This window comes from Mobula hypostoma, chromosome 24 (assembly GCF_963921235.1).
Source record: "Mobula hypostoma chromosome 24, sMobHyp1.1, whole genome shotgun sequence".
Classification (NCBI taxonomy): Eukaryota; Metazoa; Chordata; class Chondrichthyes; order Myliobatiformes; family Myliobatidae; genus Mobula; species Mobula hypostoma.
This window is the reverse complement of record NC_086120.1, coordinates 23,424,806-23,443,681: the sequence shown is the minus strand read 5'-3', so window position 1 is coordinate 23,443,681 and position 18,876 is coordinate 23,424,806. Positions and strand designations below refer to the sequence as shown.

Here is an 18,876-nt window from a genome sequence, read left to right as displayed (position 1 = left end):
AAGGGCTACCAGTAATTCAATAATACAGTTGCAAAATAACCTTTTTTTTTGGAACCTGCTGGAAGTGATTCAAATGACATTAAAAATACCACAGAAACAGCAGGGCAGTCGTGATGGGGCGTGTGATCACATCACTCTGTTGCAGTACAACACGGTTGACATTTTAACTAGTTAAACATTGAATGAAACATTTTCAGACTCGCCACTGGAAAGCTGACAGCTGGAATAAAAGAGTTTTGTTACTCTGGTTTGCTTCGTTCATTCATTCACAGGATGTTGACACCACTGGCAAGATATGTTGTCCAGCTCTATCTGCCCTCCAGGCCACTTCAAAGGAAAGTCAACTACAGTAAGTTTGGAGTCACATCGGGCCAGACTGGATAATAATGATGAATGTCCTTCCTTGAGGTCATTTTCCAGCCAAATGCGTTCTGTAAGTCAAATTGTTTCATAGCTGCTATAATTGAGACCACTTTTCACTCCAGTCCTGATTACTTTAATCCCAACGCTCCAGCTGCAAAGCTACGATTCAAACATATGTACCTAGATGCTAGTCCAGTAGGTTAACCACACTCTATCAGGGGTGCGGTGAGATTTTATAATACAGACACTGGTGTGCAGTGAGGAATGGATGAGCAGCCATCAGGAGTAAAGCCCTTCCCTCCACTGAGCACATCTACACGAAGCATTGTCACAGAAAGGCAGCATCCATCATTAGGGGCCCCCACCACCCAGATCATCCTCTCTTCTTGCTGCTTCTATCAGGAAGAAGGTACAGGGGCATCAGGACTCACAGCACCAGGTTCAGCCACAGTTACAACCCCTCAACCATCAGGCTCTTGAACCAAAGAGAATAACTTCACTCAACTTCACTTGCCCCATCACTGAAATGTTCCCAAAACTTTCAAGAACTCTTTGTCTCATGTTCTCAATATTTATTGCTTATTTATTATTATTATTATTATTCTTTATTTCTTTTTGTAGTTGCACAGTTTGCCATCTTTTGCACATTGGTTCAACACCCAAGTTGGTGTGGTCTTTCATTGATTCTATTATGGTTATTTTTCTATTATAGATTTACTGAGTATGCCTGCATGAAAATGAATCTCAGGGTTGTATATGCTGACATATATATACTTTGATAATAAATTTACTTTGAATTTTGTTCTAAATTTGTCAGGTTAATTTTGATTGGACTGTCTCTGATTTATATTTTCCCATCCTATATTTCACCCCCACCTTACATACACACACACACACACACACACACACACACACACACACACACACACACACTCATACTGAGTGTTCAGCAGAAGGAGAATTATTAGGTATCTGCCAGCTTTTACAGTTCACATTTCGCATCCTCCTTGACACCATCCTCCATCTTCTGCTTAACCATCTTCTCCTAGTGTGTAATACCAGTAATTAGTGCCTTTTATTAATTGCCTTTGAGAAGGTGGTGGTGAGGGTGCTCCCAGAGAACCATTGGCAAGGAGGTTAAGGAGTTAAACTTAGTGCCAATGAAAAAATGGCAACGTATTTCCAGGTTCAGGATGGCTTATGACTTGGAGGGGAATCTGAAGGTGGTGGTGTTCACTTACGTGGTGTGTCCTTGCCCTTCTTGGGTTTGGGAGTTGCTGTTGGGGAGGAACCCCAGCCTGTTTTGAGGATATGTCAGTGGTTGAGGGGCTGAATATTTAGGTTAGTGGATCACTTCATCCTGAATGATATCAAACTTCTTGACGAGGTTGTTTGGAGATGCACAGCCGAGCAAGTGAAGAATATCTCTTCACCTACCGGGCGTGCTAGGGGTGAGCCACAATGCAGGAGTCTCAGCGCTTGGGCTACTCTTGTAACAATGGTCCTAGCCAGTCCATTTGAGTTTCTGGTCAACACACACAAAATGCTGGAGGAACTCAGAAGGTCAGGCAGTACCTAAGGAGGGGAGTAAACTGCCCATGCTTCAAGCTATGACTCTTCACTGCTGATGGCTCAAGTAGGTCCATTTAATATCAGAGAATGTACACAGTACACAACCTGAAGTTCTTACTCTTCACAGACATCCACGAAAACAGAAGAGAACCCCAAAGAATGAATGACAGAAAAACGTTAGACCCCCCAAAGCCTGCTCTCCTTCCATCCACACACAAGCAGAAGCAAAGCACTAACCTCCCCCCTCCCACCCACCCATTTCAGCAGAAAGCCTCAGTGCCCACCACCCACCAAGCAACAACAAAGACCCAAAGAGAGACCATGACCTGCAGTCAACAAAGACTGCTTACCCGACAATTTGACATGCCACAGTCACTCTCTCTCTCTCCCTCTCTAACAAGGGTATCAGTTTGAAACGTTGACTGTTTATTCTCTTCCATAGATGCTGCCTGACTTGTTGAGTTCATCCAGCATTTCATGTATATTGCACAAGATTTTCTGCATCTGCAGAATCTCTTATGTCTCTGAGTTTCTGGTCAATAGTGATTCCCCAGAATATTGATGCTAGAGGACTCAGCAGTAATAATACCATTAAATGTTAAGAGTGGGTGGTTAAACTATGAAAGTGATTATTATCCAGCACTTCGATAACATGATTATTATCCTCAACTCATCAGCCTATGCCTGATGATTCTCAAGGTCTGGCTGCATCCAGATATGGCTGCTTCACTGGCTGAGGAGTTGTGAATGGGATGGAACATTGTGCAATCATCAGCAATCTTCCCAAGGTAATATGATGGAAGGAGAATCATCAATGAAGCAGGTGAAAATAGCTGGGCCAAGGACACTGCTCTGAGGACCTCCTGCAATATTGCCCAGACACTGGGGTGACTGACTTCTGACAACTATGGAGAACTTTCTGTGTACAAAGGTTCAAAGGTTCATTTTACTATCAAAATATGTGTGCAGAACACAACTCTGAGATACGTCTTCTCCAGATAGTCACAAAACAGGAAAACCATGGAAGTCATTGAAAGAAAAGACATCAGCCACCCCTCACACAAAAAAGAAAAAGAAACAAAAACTTGCAAACCCTAAGCCCTCAACCCTCTCCCTCACACAAAAGCTAACAGATCACCCACACGGGAAACGCACATGGTATAACTCCACGCATTAAAAGTCTTTCCTTTGCAGCTCACTTGCTACAGCCTTACCAGGATTCCCTGATCCCACACCAGACAAACAGTACCTTGATGTCAAAGGCAGTCACTCTCACCTCCGATCTGAAACTCCGCTCAATGGTCTAGTCTTGGACCAAGGCTGTGATGAGGATGTCAGCTGAGTGGGCTGGAAAAACCAAAGGTGGCACTGGTGACAAGGTTATGAGTGAAAGTAAGTACCAATTGACTGCTGTGTTGAGACCAACTTCCACCAAGTTGCCAATGACTGAGAGCGGATCGAATTTGATGGCATTGACCAGATTGGATTTGATGGCATTGCCCAGATTGGATTTGATGGCATTGACCAGATTGGATTTGATGGCATTGACCAGATTGGATTTGATGGTATTGACCAGATTGAATTTGATGGTATTGACCAGATTGAATTTGATGGTATTGACCAGATTGGATTTGATGGCATTGCCCAGGTTGGATTTGATGGCATTGACCAGATTGGATTTGATGGTATTGACCAGATTGAATTTGATGGCATTGCCCAGGTTGGATTTGATGGCATTGCCCAGGTTGGATTTGATGGCATTGACCAGATTGGATTTGATGGCATTGACCAGATTGGATTTGATGGTATTGACCAGATTGGATTTGATGGCATTGACCGGATTGGAGTTGATGCTATTGACCAGATTGAATTTGCCCTGTGTTTGGGGTAATTCTCTGCGTAATCAGATAGATACCAGAACAGTGGCTGCATTGGAACCACTCGGCTTGTTTTGAGTGTATATTTTAGTGCTGCTGCTGGAATAACTGGCTTCGTAGCCTTTGCAATGTGCAGTGATCTCAGCAGCTTCTCAATAACAGGTGGAGTAAATCAATTTGGCCTTTGAGACGACAGCAACCTCAGGAGGTTAATCAGATGGATCACTTAGTACTTTTGGTTTTGATATTTCCTTTGTACTCCAAGAAGAAAGAGGCCAATTTGTTTATATGAAGGTTCAAAGATCCCAGAACGTGGATGGAGTAACAACAGGCAGAATCAATGGTACTGGAAGAATTGCCTGGGGTTGGCTCCAGACCTGAATGTGAGCTCAGGCAACACACTCAAAATGATGGAGGAACTCGGCAGGTCAGGCAGCATCTATGGGATGATTAAACAGTCAGCGTTTTGTACTGAGAACCTTCTTCAGGACTGAAAAATGAGCCAATAGACTGGTCCTGGACTTATTTTCCATCTGGCATAGTTTGCTTTTTGTTGTTTGATTGTTTGTGGTTTTTGTATTGCTATATTTACGCTCTATTCTTGGTTGGTGCGGCTGTAACAAAACCCAATTTTCCTCCGGATCAATAAAGTATATCTATCTATCTATCTATCTATCTATCTATCTAAAAGGAAGGGGGAAGATGCCAGAATAAAACAGTGGGGGGAAGGGAAAGTAGGGGACCTAAAAGGTGATAGGTGAAGCCAGCTGAGTGCGAAAAGTAAAGGTCTGTCAAGAAGGGATCTGATAGGATAGGACAGTGGACCACCGGAGAATGGGAAGGAGGAGGGGGACCCAAGAGGAAGTGATAGGCAGGTGAGTAGAGGTAAAAGGTCAGAGTGGGGAACAGAAGCAGAGGGGAGAGGGAGGGAAAAAAATTACCAGAAGGAGAAATAGATATTTGGCTATCCAAACGGAATGCAAGGTGCTGCTTCCCCACCGTGAGGGTGGCCTCGTCGTGGCACAAGAGAGCATGGATCGACATGTAAGAATTGGAATGGGAATCAAAATTACAATGACTGGCCACTGGGAAGCTCCACTTTTGATGGATGGAGTGGGAGTGTTCGACAAAGTGGCCCCCCAATTTACGGCGGGTCCCACCAGTGTAGAGGAGGCTGCATCGGGAACACCGAACACGATAGATAACCCTAGCAGATTCACAGGTAAAGTGTTACCTCACCTGGAAGGACTGTTTGGGGCCCTGAACAGAATTGAGGGAGGAGGTGAATGTGTAGATGTAACACTTGGGCCACTTGCAAGGATAAGTGCCAGGAGAGAGATTAGTAGGGAAGAATAGACAAGAGAATTGCAGAGGAAGCAATCCCCGTGGAAAGCGAGTGGTTGGTGTGGGGAGAATTAAAGATACGTTTAGTGGTAGGCTCCCTCTGGAGATAGTGGAAGTTGCAGAGGATGATGTGTTGGATGTGAAGGCTCTTGGGATGATAGGCAAGGTCAAGAGGAAATCAATCACTGTGAAAGTGGTGGGAAGATGGGATGAGCACAGATGTTCAGGAAATTGAGGAGATGCGGGTGAGGGCTGCATCAATGGTGAAGGAAGGGAAACCCTGTTCCTTGAAGAAGAAGGACATCTTTGATGTCCTGGAATGGAAATCTGCATCCTGGGAATAGATGTGGCAGAGCAAGGGAACTGAGAAAAGGGAATAACACTTTTACAGGAGATAGGGTGGAAAGAGGTATAGTCAAGATAACTGTGGATATCAGTAGGTTTATAAAAGATGTCAGTTGACAGTTTGTGTCCGGAGATGGAGACAGAGAGATCGAGAAAGGGGAGGGAGGTGTCAGAAATGGCAAACTATTCTCTGTGGGAAGGCATCAGAGCTGCTGGCCCCTACCCTCAACCCTCCCACCACTGGTCCAATGGGATTGCTTCCATAATTCCCCAGAGCCGCCAATCCCTTGGAGCAATAAGAGACAATTGTTTTCCCGTTGGCCTTTTCACAGGCTCAGCTGGACTACAACCACTGAAGCACAATTCCTTTTGTAGCAGATGCAACAGATAATTTCACACAGCAGGATCCCACACACAACAATGCAACAATGATAACATGTTTGAGAAATGTTGACTGAATGAACAATCACGGCCAGGCACTGGGACGTACTCTTCTGCTCTTCTGAGCTGAAGGAGCAAAGTAACACCCCTCCCAAATGATAAACGCTAAGAACCAATCACCAGCCAACATGCACTGAGAGACCCCAGATGACCATAGTCCCAGGACCTACCGATCTGTAAACTTCTCCATGTCATTTTCTATGTACCTCCTTCCCGGGTGGGGGGTGCTGACGTGGTCTCATCATGTCACACAAAACAGGTGGCTGGGTATCACAGGCTGCAGGAGAGGTCCTGGCTTTAGGCCGGGACAGTTGTCCCATGGGAGGCAAAGGCCTCAGTCCTTCCTACAATCTTAGAATATGTTGAATGGATTCAACCCATTGAGTCTATGGTCCTTCATTAAAAGAACTGGCTGCATTCCCAACTTCATTACAGCTCGGTAATGTTCCCATATGCAATTCCCTTCTGCGTCAGCGTTTCCCAGATCCTAATAATTTTTTGCTCTTGTCTTGATGCTGTGCCTGTGCTGTTGTAGTTCAGAATCGAACCCACCCTGCTCATGCAAAATGTTGGCCCTCTATCTGCTGAAGATGGCGTACGGACTACAGGGTAGATATTGGATATTGGCTCTCTATCTCCACGCAGACCGCAGGGTAGATATTGGATATTTGGCCCTCTATCTGCACGCAGACTGCAGGGTAGATATTGGATATTTGGCCCTCTATCTACACGCAGACTGCAGGGTAGATATTGGATATTTGGCCCTCTATCTGCGCGCAGACCGCAGGGTAGATATTGGATATTGGCCCTCTATCTGCGTGCGGACTGCAGGGTAGATATTGGATATTGGCTCTCTATCTGCGCGCGGACTGCAGGATAGATATTGGATATTTGGACAGGACAGGCATCACAAATGGTCCAGCATTCTCAAAGCTCTTAATGCAGGATCCCACACACGTGCCCATTGATCCCTCAGACTGGTGAAGAGCTGAAACTTCCACCTTCACTGAGACAGTCCAACCGCACAGAAAGGACAAAACAAAAAGAGGAGCTGCTCGGACCCATCACCCCATATAGTAATGAGAAAGGCCATTAGGCCCATCAAGTCTGTGGTATGTACCATTACACTACATTCCATTCAATTATCCCAGGTTCTACCAGTCAATTACACACTAAGGCAATTTACAGTGGTGAAGGCATATCTTTAGACTGTGTGAAGAAATTGGAGCACCCAAATCACCGAAGCAATATGCAAACGCACACAGACCACAGCAGAGTTCAGGATCAGGCTGGGTCACTGGAGCGGAGGGACTGGATTTAGTGCAGTTGGATGATCTTCTCATCTCTATGGACCCATGTTGAGCCATGTCCCTCAGTGCACCGACTCAGCACAGCTCCACCACTCCAAAACCCTTCTATTCGTGTGCAGCTTCACCAGCTCAGGATTTCAACCAGGTAGAAGAGACCCGCTTACTGTTAAATATTCGTGGTTCCTCCCTATTCGCAACCCATTCAGAAGTTTCTCTGTACCCACTCCACAATAAACATTACATGTCTCAATCCGATTGCCTGCCAACTTCAAGTTCTCAAGTCCATGTAATTTAACTTTATTGGTGCTAATGTCACTCTGGTAAAATGATGAAGCCTGTGCATGCTGTCCAAGGAGTGAGAGAGCCCAGCATTGGTCCAGCATGTTTCACGCAATGTACCAGCCAGTCTCACTTTGCCCAGGGAGCAATCAGAGAGGATGGTTTTTAAAATACAATCATGGGAATGTGCAGCAACAAGGCCACATTAATTCAGTCCATAAGTGAATGTTAGGTTCTCAGCTCTCAGTCCCTGCATGTCACAGATCTTCAAAGTATAGCTTGAATGTGGTGAACACTTCATTCTTTGGGCAATGGGTTCCAGCCCCTCGCATTCATTGAGTGAATTTGTTTTTCTCTCAACACACCCATCTAATCGTAAAGTCATAAATTGTACAGCACGAAGGCAGACCCTTTGGCTCAACTCATTCATGTCAACCAAGATGATCACCTAAGCCAGCTCCACTTGCCTGTATTTGGCCCATATTCATCTAAATCAGGGGTCCACAGACCCCTTGCTTAGTGGTATTGGCCCATGGCATGGAAAAGGTTGGGAACCCCTGGTCTAAACCTTCCCTATGCAGGCACCTGTCAAAGGTGTCTTTTAAATCCCCTTGCCAACTTAAATTCAAGTAATTAAGTAATTTTGGAGTTTGAAGGAATAGTCAGTCTCAGCAGTAGTGACCACAAAACTACCAGATTGCTTTAAAAACCCATTTAGTCACTAAGGTGTGTCCCTATCTGGCCTCTGCGTGACTCCAGACCAGCCAGTGTAACTAATTCTGAATTGCCCACACAGTTTAGCGACAGGTAGTTATGGACAACCAATGTTGGCATTGCTGGCAAATTCCACATCCCACGAACAAGCATTTTTTAAAGAAATAATCTTAAATCTGACCTTTCTACCTTGCATAATATATTCTCCCTATTCACCCTGAAAAGGCCATAATTTTATGCAATTATTACAAGTCTTCTCAGTCTCTACCACATTCCAAGCAAAAATGATACCAGACTGGACAGACTCTCCTCGTACACATGATGCTCCACACCTGACAATGTCCTTACAAACCTCCAGCAACCTCTCTCAGAATGATCAGGCAAAGCCTCCAAGGTTCCCACCCAAGCAGGAGGCTTCACTTTGGGAGAGAAGGCTGGAGTTGTTAGATTCCGAGAGGCACACTGATAACTTCTCATCCTGTGTCATCAGCGGTTGGCTTCTTATCGGGAGAGCAGGATCCTTTCCTGTTCTCTTGGCAAAAAGCCAAACGCTGATGATGCAGGGTGGGAGGTAATTGATGTGCCTGTTTGTACATAAGAAAGGTGCAAAGCCCAGGTTTCAGTATGGCTGTGGGCACTTGTCACGACACAGCAAACTTACTCAGCAGTAAGTTTGTCGTCTCTGCGATCAGCTTTGCCATTGCTGTTGTAATTCCTGTTAGGTTTTTCACTGGTGCTTCCTAATCCCTGACCTCAAACCAACACGCAATAAATAACATGCGCCAGTTCTGTGAGATCATCAGATGTACACCTTACCCTCTGAACTGAATGTTCGTGCCTGGTGTGTTTCAACACCTTTCTCCGTATCTCGTCGTTCCACCACTCACGTAGAGCTGGGCTCAAGGACAACTTCTATCCTGCCGTTATGAGACTTCTGAGCAGACGATAAAGATGAACTCAACCTCGTCATGGCCCTCACAAATTACTTTTCTACCTGCACTGCACTCTCCCTCAACTATAAGACTATATTAAGGATTCCTCTTTTTCCTTTCATACTATGATCTGTCTGGAGGGCACGTAAACAAAATCCTTTTAATGTATCTCAGTACATGTGACAATAATAAACTATTGACTTGACCTCTGACCCGGAAGCTGCCCTGACAAGCCTCTGACGGCTCAGAATGACACAACATTGGCACCGCCGACCCAACAGAAGAAAATGCAAATTCATCACTTACACTCTGGTTTACACCCTATAGTTCAATCACGGGGCAGGTCTGAGTGACGGGTGGGCAACATGGGAGGCAGCCAGTCAACTGTAGAGATGGTGACTTCCACATTCCTCAGCCACCGGTATCAAGGAGAACAATGTGCAGATTTCAATTGAATCCAGGGACAGATAATGCTCAACCAGGCAATTTCTCATTTAACATGGACCTACTTCACTCAAGACCACCATGTAGAACTTTATGGAGCAGTCTGTGCCTGGCTGGCTGGCCAAGCGGCAGCTCGATCCCTTCAGGATGCTTGTGGAGAGCTCTACCACAATCACCATTCCCCTTCAGAATGAATCAGGTTTAAACACAAAGCATATGGGACTCATCCCTCACAGACATCTCCTGCACAAGAGCTCCAAACCTGTTGTAATGATGCAGCCTAAAAACAGTGCAGACCTTCCAGCCTTCGAGGAATCAGTGTGACAATTGCACTGACACTCTCAGTGCTGGCTGCTGCTTACCTGATGAATTTAAGAGGCTCGTTTCCTCCAGTTTCCGGCTCCACGCCATGGATGGTGCTGGCCATGTCCTTGCACAGTGCCCAGAGAGTGGAGAGGTGATGCCAGATGCTGGTGCTGAAGCTGGGAGCTGCTGTCAGACTCTCTGCCTTCACAGATATATCGTATCCTCATTTGTGATTCAGTAACCTTGCCCACTGGCTGATGCAGCAGCCAATCAGAAGAACATCAGCTCCAACAGAGAAGAGCAGGATTGGCCGGCAGTAGCTGCATCAGGATTGGCCAGCTTCTGTGCTCAATTTAATTGTGCCCATTTACTGTAAGCCTTAATGTGTGAACGTACTTGTTTGAGTGTATGTGTCTGTGAGTGTGCTCTGTTTAAACCCAATGTACATCTGAAACTATTATGAATGTGTGTTTGTGAATATCCGAGTAAAGTGTATATGGGTTGCATATTTATACGCGTGTGCCTGTAGATATGTGTTTATTTGTCTTTGTATATGTATTTGCTTGTGTGCGTACAACTGAGTGTATGTGTCATCAGATCTGTGCATGTGCTTATGTATCTGTATTTAAGTGCACAATGTAATATATCGTGTGAACGTGTGTGTGTGTGTGTGTGTGTGTGTGTGTGTGTGTGTGTATTTTAGCATGTGCACGAGTTGCCAGCCACGTGTTTCATTGGGCCGCTGATTAAACCAGTAACAATGAATGTTGGCCATGACATACTATACCTGCAAAGGGAGAGTCGTTCTACAATAGTAAGGATTTTTTTTTTTTTACGTACCATTGTAATGATTTTCGATCCCCTGCCAGCCAGTCAAGGTGGTCAGGTTGCAGGGCATGACAAGTTTTAAGACAAAAACTGAATAAATGGGGCAGCAACTCCTGCCGTCGAGTTTGGATATTAAAATCGCGCAGACTGTTCGAGAGGGGTAGAGAGGTCTTCACGTCCTTGTGAGTGAAGTTAGAGCCCCAGTCGATCTTTGTGATAGGCTTGCCAACCATCCTGGAATTCTTTGCAGACACAAAATTTTAAAGGTGAATCCCTTGGCTCTTCAAGGGACTCAAGGGAAAGAAGCTCAGTTGAGATAGAAAAATAAGGGTAATGTGTTCCCACTTCTGTTTACTAATCTGAACATTTTGCCCACGCTTCCTGTTTATGACCTTTAGTTTTCAAGTTGCGCATGCACACACACACACACACATACACACAATCTGGCTTCAAACATCCGCCCCGTTCACACTCACATATTTATACGCTCGCACACACTGGATCACAATTGCAGAACAACAGATAATCTGCTGGAGGAACTCAGCAGGACGAGCAGCATCCGCGGGGTGGAGAATTGCTGATGTTTCCAGCTGAAACCCTGAATCAGAACTTGACCCCAAACGTCAGCTATTCCTCCCCAACACCCCCCGCCACAGATGCTGAGTTCCTCCAGCAGGTTGTTTACGTCTCAACATTGAAACATCTGCAGTTTTGTGTCATCATGATTTTCTAAGTTTTTTGTTTTTATTGAGCTTATTTTCACCTCTTAAGCCATGATGTTAGGACTTAGAGTACAGAAACAGACCCATCAGCGCACCCAGCTCCCAATTACACTAATCCTCTTCTAATCCTGCATTATGCTCCCCACATTCCCATTAACTCCCCATAGATGCTGCCACTTACCTAAACACGAGCAACCCTTTAACCCAGCAACCCACGCGTCTTTGGGATGTGGAAGGACACTAAACCCCACACAATCACGGGGGAGAAAGTACAAACTCCACACAGATGGCTCCCGAGGTCAGGATTGAACCCCAGCTCGCTGGAGGTAGTGGTGCCACCGTGCGACTGGTTTGGTTCAGAGCAGCTAAATCACACGGGCATTTTTCCAGAGATGGAGGTGAGGGTTGAAACCAAACACCTCTTGCATTTTGTAACCCACCCATCCTTCTTCTCCCTCGCGTGGTCTCATCTATCACCTACCGGCTAGTACTCCTTCCTCTCCCCACTTTCTTATTCTGGATTCTTCCACCCCCGCCTTCCCAGTCCTGAAGTAGAGCCTCACTCTGAAGTAACGACTGTTTATTCATTTCCATAGATGCTGCTTGATCCTGTCGAGTTCCTCCAGCTTTTTATACATGTTGCCCTAGATTTCCAACATCTACAAAATGAATGATTCTATCTAGCTATCTATCTCATGTATCTACTTACTTACCTACCTATTTGTTTGTTTGTTTGTTTGTTTGTTTATTGAGATACAGTGTGGCATAAGCCCTCCAGGCATCTCAAGCCGCTCAGCCCAGCAAACCCCAGGTCGTGGGACAATTTACAATGACCTAATGGTAGGTTCATTATCCAACCAACCGGTCGGTCTTCAGACTGTGGGGGGGAACCGGAGCACCCGGAGGAAACCCACGCAGTCACAGGGAGAACGTACAGACTCCTTACAGACAGCGGCTGCAATGGAACCTGGTACTGCAAAGCGTTTTGCTAACCACTACACTACCGAGCCACCTTGTCTACTGTGTACATGATCTTGCATTTGTACTTTCAAGGGGTTTTCCGGTTCGAAGGGATATGATATGATCCAGAGGCTAATGACCGGAAAATTGCAAATGTTACTCCGCTATTTAAGAAGGGTGGGAGGCAACGAAAAGGAAACTATAGGCCTATTAGCCTGACATCAGTGGTTGGAAAGTTGTTGGAATCGATTGTTAGGGATAAGATTATGGAATACCTGGAGGCACATGACTAGGTAGGCCAAAGCCAGCATGGTTTCCTGAAAGGAAAATCCTGGCTGACAAACCCACTGCAATTTTTTGAGGAAATTACAAGCAGGGTAGACAAAAGGAGATGCAGTAGACATGGTGTACTTGGATTTTCAGAAGGCCTTTGACAAGGTGCCACACATGAGCCTGTTTAGCAAGATAAGAGCCCATGGAATTACAGGGAAGTTAAGAGCATGGGTGGAGCATTGGCTGGTCGGCAGATAACAGAGAGTGGGAATAAAGGGATCCTATTCTGGCTGGCTGCCGGTTACCAGTGGAGTTCCACAGGGGTCAGTTTTGGGACCACTGCTTTTTACGATGTACGTGACTGATCTGGACCACAGTATTAATAGATTTGTGGCTAAATTTGCTAATGATACAAAGATAGGTGGAGGAGCGGGTAGTGTTGAGGAAACAGAGAGCTTACAGTGAGATTTAGATCCTGTAGGGGAATTTAGGGGAATGGACAAAGTGGCAAACGAGATACAATGTTGGAAGGTCATGCACTTTGGTGGAAGAAATAAACAGGCAGACTATTATTTAGATAGGGAGAGAATTCAAAATGTAGAGATGCAAAGGGACTTGGAAGTCCTTGTGCGGGATACCCTAAAGGTTATCCTCCAGATTGAGTTGGTGGTGAAGAAGGCAAATGCAAAGTTAGCATTCATTTCTAGAGGTATAGAATATAAGAGCAGGGATGTGATGTTAAGTCTCTATAAAGCACTCGTGAGACCACACTTGGAGTATTGTGTGCAGTTTTGGGCTCCTTATTTTAGGAAGGATATATTGACATTGGAGAGGGTTCAGAGAAGGTTCACGACAATGATTCCAGGAATGAAGGGGTTACCATATGAGGAATGTCTGGCAGCTCTTGGGCTGTATTTCCTGGAGTTCAGGAGAATGAGGGGGAATCTCATAGAAACATTCCGAATGTTAAAAGGCCTTAACAGATTAGAAATTACCTTAGTCAGAGGGTGGTTAATCTGTGGAATTTGTTGCCACGAGCGGCTGTGGAGGCCAAGTCATTAGGTGTATTTAAGGCAAAGGTAGATAGGTTCTTGATTAGCCAGGGCATCAAAGGGTATGGGGAGAAGGCAGGGGAGTGGGGATGACTGGAAAAATTGCATCAGCCCATGATTGAATGGCGGAGCAGACTCGATGGGCCGAATGTCTTACTTCTGCTCCTATACCTTATGGTCTTATAGTGCTAGTGCAAGTTGATGGGACTCGGGTTAAGATCAGGTCAGGAAGGACCAGATAGGCCGAAAGTCTTTCTCTGTGCTGTAGTACTCTATGTAACAGAATCCGTGTGAGATAAGTTGAGACAGGAGCACAAAAGCTTGGTCGACGAGATGGATAAAAGAATCTCAAGAAGATCAAAGGAGAGTTGCAGAGGTTTATGTGGAGAGATCCCAAGTGTTGGCCCAGTAGATGGAATCATGGCTACCAGTGATGGAAACATGGGTAATCCAGAGGCCAAATGGATGAGCATGGGGATCCCGGAGGTTGTAGGGAGATGGAGGTTACAAAGGTAGAGGCAAGTGAGAGGAAATTGTAAAGTGGCGTTTTGAAGTGCAGGAGCCAGAGCCCCATGTACAGGGCTGTTCATTGTACCTAATCCCCGTGAACCCTAGCCTGAAGAGTTTGAAGGGAGAGTGTTAAGAGGCCTTTACTCCATCTAACCCACGGTGCCCCTGTCTGGGAGTTTTTGATGGGACAGAGTGGAGTGAGCTTTACCCTGTGTCTAATGAGTTTTTCTTTTCATGCGCTTTCCCTGTCTTGCGAATGTGTGAAGGAACACTGTCATGGGAGCTTTACTGTATACAGAAACAGCTCTATCCCTGCCTTAAAGTGAGGATTGACATTTGATCTTAAATTAGAGGATACAGAGAGAAGGAGACAAAGTCACAGTGATATCTTTAAGACCAGCAGAGTTTCTTAACTGGTATTTATTCTCAACCAACATCAGTAAAAGGCAGCCAGTTTGAATATTGTCTCATTGCAGTTATTTGGGAGCTTCCTGTGTGTAAATTGGTTGTGATATTTCCTACATTATGATGGTGACTATAATCCACAGCAAACACTTTGGGGCCAAACTGAACTTTGGAAAACTGTAATAAAAAAAAGATTTTTTTTAACTTTCCTTTCCCCGCTGCTCAGCTATCTGTCTCTGTAGAACTTTACCTGAGTGATTAGCTGAAGAGGGCTTGATGATTGGAAGTGCAGTGGATAGTGCTATGAACAGCCTGTCTCAGTTTGGATCAGTGAGCAGTTGACCAGAGCAGAGGGGAGACGGAAGGCAAACACTGACCTCTAGTGTTGGTGAAAGGCATAACATGCAGAGGTCCCCAGTTACAAATGTCTGCCTTAAGCCTGTTCATACAAGCGAGCATTCGGGAGACCCATGGGAAGCATTTGCCGGCTGTTGTGGGGCTGCAGACATCTTTCGCCATGTGGGAACATAGTTCATGAAAATACCTCAATGGCTGAGTTAAATGCCTTCGTTTAACTACATGTCCCCCTCAGTTAGCCTCTGTTTTTATTTAAATATATTGCCAGTTGCTGTATTTCTGACCTAGCGTCTGCTGGAGTTACAAACAGTTCTCAGGAACAGAACCCTGTCATAACTTGGTGGACACCTGTATGAAGGCAAAAAAAAGCTCGAAGAAGTCAGCGCTCAAGCAGAATCTTTGGGTGGAAAAAAGTATAAGTTAACGTTTTAATATCAGACCATAAGACGTAGGAGCAGAATTAGGCCATTTGGCCCATTGCATCTGTGCTGCCATTCTATCGTGGCTGATTTATTGCCTCTCTCAACCCCATTCTCCTGACTTCTCCCTGTAACCTTTGACACCCTGATTAATCAAGAACCTATCAACCTCTGCCTTCAATATAACAAATGAACTGGCCTGCCCAGCTGTCTGTGGCAATGAATTCTACAGTTTCACCATGCTCTGACTAAATAAATCCCTTCTCATCTCTGTTCTAAATGAATGTCCCTCAATTCTGAGGCTGTGCCCCCTGGTCCTAGACTCCCCCACTATAGGAAACATCCCCTCCACATCCATTCTACCTAGGACTTTCAATATTAAATAGGTTTCAATGAGATCCCCCCCGCTCGATCTTCTAAACTCCAGTGAGTCCAGGTTCAGAGCCATCAAATGCTCCTCGTACAATCATTCTTTCATTCCTGGAATCATTCTAGTGAACCTCCTCTGGACCCTCTCCAATGGCAGCATATCTTTTCTTAGATAATGGGCCCAAAACTGCTCACAGTACTCCAATTGCAGTCTGACCAATGCCTTATAAAACCTCAGCATTACATCCTTGCTTTTGCATTCTCGTCCTCTTGAAATGAATACTTCCTCACCACCAACTCAACCTGCAAGCTAACCTTTAAGGAACCCTGCACAAGAACTCCCAAGTCCCTTTGCACCTCAGATTTTTGAATTTCCTCCGCATTTAGAAAATAATCTACACCTCAATCCCTTCTGCCAAAATACATGACCATGCACTTCGCTACACTATGTTCAATCTGCTACTTATTTTCCCCATTTTTCCAATCTGTTTAAATCCTTCTGCAGACTTCCTGCTTCCTCAGCACTACCTGCCACTCCACTGATCTTCATATTGTCCGCAAGCTTGGCTACAAAGCCATCAAGTTCTTCATCTAAATCATTGACATGTAATGTGAAAAGAAGCATTCCCAACACTGACTTCTGCAGCACACCATTAGTCACTGGCTCCCAACCAGAAAAGGCCCCCATTATTCCCACTCTGCCTCCTGCCAGTCAGCCAATCTTCTATCCATGCTAGTACCTTTCCTATAATACCATGGGTTCTTATCTTTTTAAGCAGCCTTATGTGTGGCACCTTGTCAAAGCCTTCTGAAAATTCACATATACAACATCCACTAACTCTCCTTTGTCTATCCAGCCTGTTATTTCCTCAAAGAATTCCAACAGATGAGTCAGGCAAGGTTTCCCTTGAGAAAACCATGCTGACTTTGGTCTATTTTATCATGTGCCTCCAAATATCCCGAAACCTCATCCTTAATAGTGAACACCAACATCTTTCCAACCATTGAAGTCAGGCTAACTGGCCTATAATTTCCTTTCTTCTGCCTCTCTCCCTTCTTAGAGAGTGGAGTGGCGCTTGCAATTTTCCAGTCCAGAATATAGTGATTCTTGAAAGATCATTACTAATGCCTCCACAATCTCTTCAGTTACCTCTTTCAGTACCCTGGGGTGTAGACAATCTGGTCCAGGTGACTTACCTACCTTCACACTTTTCAGCTTCCCAAACTCCTTCTCCTTAGTAATAGCAATGACCCTTGACAAACTCACATTTCTGGCATTCTGCTAGTGTCTTCCACAGTGAAGATTGACACAAAATACTTAATAAGTATGTCAGTAGTTTCTTTGTCCCACATTACTACCTCTCCAGCATTATTTTCCAGCAGTCTGTATTCATTCTCATCCTTCTTTTACAATTTATATACAGTATCTGAAAAAACTTCTTGTATTTTCTTTTATATTTTTGGCTAGTTTACCTTCATCTTTTCTCTCTTTATGGCTATCTTCTGTTGGTTTTTAAAAGCTCCCCAATCCTCCATCTTCCCACTAATTTTTGCTATATTATATGCCATCTCTTTTGCTTTTATGCTGTCTGTGACTTCACTTGACAGCCACGGTTGCCTCATCTTCCTTTTAGAATACTTCTTTGATCTTTGGGATGTATCTCTACTGCGCCTTCTGAATTCCGAACTCCAGCCATTGCTATTCTGCTGTCATCCCTGCTAGTGTCCCCTTCCAATCAATTTTGACCAGCTCCTCTCTCATACCTCTGTAATTCCCTTTACTCCATTGAATACTGATACATCCAACTTTAGCTTCTCCTTCTCAAATTGCAGGATGGATTCTATCATATTTGATCACTGCCTGCTAAGGTTTCCTTTACCTTAAGCTCCCTAATCAGTTCCGGGTCATTACATAACACCAATCCAGAACTGCTAATCCACTCGTGGGCCCAACCACAAGCTGCTCTAAAAAGCCATCTCAGAGGTGTTCTACAAATTCCCTCTCTTGGGATCCAGCACCAACCTAATTTCCCTAGTCTACCTGCCTATTGAAATCCCCATGATTATTGTAGCATTGCCCTCTTTACATGCCTTTGCTATCTCCCATTGTAACTTGTAGCCCACATCCTGGCTACTGTTTGGAGGCCTGTATATAAATCCCATCAGATCCTTTTTATCCTTGCAATTTCTTAACCCTACCCACAAGATTTTACATCTTTTGATCCCATGTCACCTCTTTCTAAGGATTTGTTTTCAATTTTTACCAACAGAGCCTCCCCATCCCCTCTACCTACCTGCCTGTCCTTTCGATATAATGTGCATCCTTGGATGTTAAGCTCCCAGCTGTGATCTTCTTTCAGCAACAGCTCAGAGACGTTCACAACATCATACCTGCCTTTCTCTAACTGCACTACAAGATCATTTATCTTATTCCATAAACTGTATGCATTCAATTATAACACCTTCAGTCCTGTATTCATCACCCTTTTTGATTTTGGCCCCCTGTTACACTTTAACATACTCCACTGACTGCAATTTTGCCCTATCATCTGTCTGCCCTCCCTCACAGTCTCACCACACACTTGCATCTAATTGTGTATCAACTGCCCCATCCTCAACCCTATCACTCCAGTTCCCATCCCCCTGCCAAATTAGTTTAAACCCTCTCCTCACAGATCTAGCAAACCTGCCTAAGAGGACAATTGTTCCAGCCGGGTACAGGTATCAATTATAACCAACGTTTTGATGACAAACTCTGCCATCTTCATCAGGAATGATGCCTGATATTGGTTCCCCTCGGATTCTGGTGTAATGCATCCTTTCTGTACGGGTCACACCTTCCTCATAAAAGATCCCAATGATCCAGAAACCTGAAACCCTGCCCCCTGCACCAATTCTTCAGCCACATGTTCATCTGCTAAGTCATCCTTTGCCTCACGTGGTGCAGGCAGCAATCTGGAGATTATTGCCCCCTCTCAGCACTGTTTTGGGTGAAGACCTTGAAGCAGGGCTGAGAGGGAAGAGAGTATGTAGGGGGTGGGGAAAGAGGCTCGT

The 18,876-nt window shown here is 44.9% G+C and overlaps 1 protein-coding gene across 1 annotated transcript in view; it reads right to left on the bottom strand.

Annotated features, from left to right (window-relative positions):
• yjefn3 (YjeF N-terminal domain containing 3) overlaps positions 1 to 10,134 on the bottom strand; it is a 137,539-nt gene extending 127,405 nt beyond the window's left edge. The window contains exon 1 of the mRNA XM_063032805.1: positions 9,984 to 10,134. Coding sequence (XP_062888875.1) covers positions 9,984 to 10,048 — 65 coding nt within the window. The 5' untranslated portion in view covers positions 10,049 to 10,134. The remainder of the gene's footprint in view (positions 1 to 9,983) is intronic.
• Between the last annotated feature and the right edge of the window lie 8,742 nt (positions 10,135 to 18,876).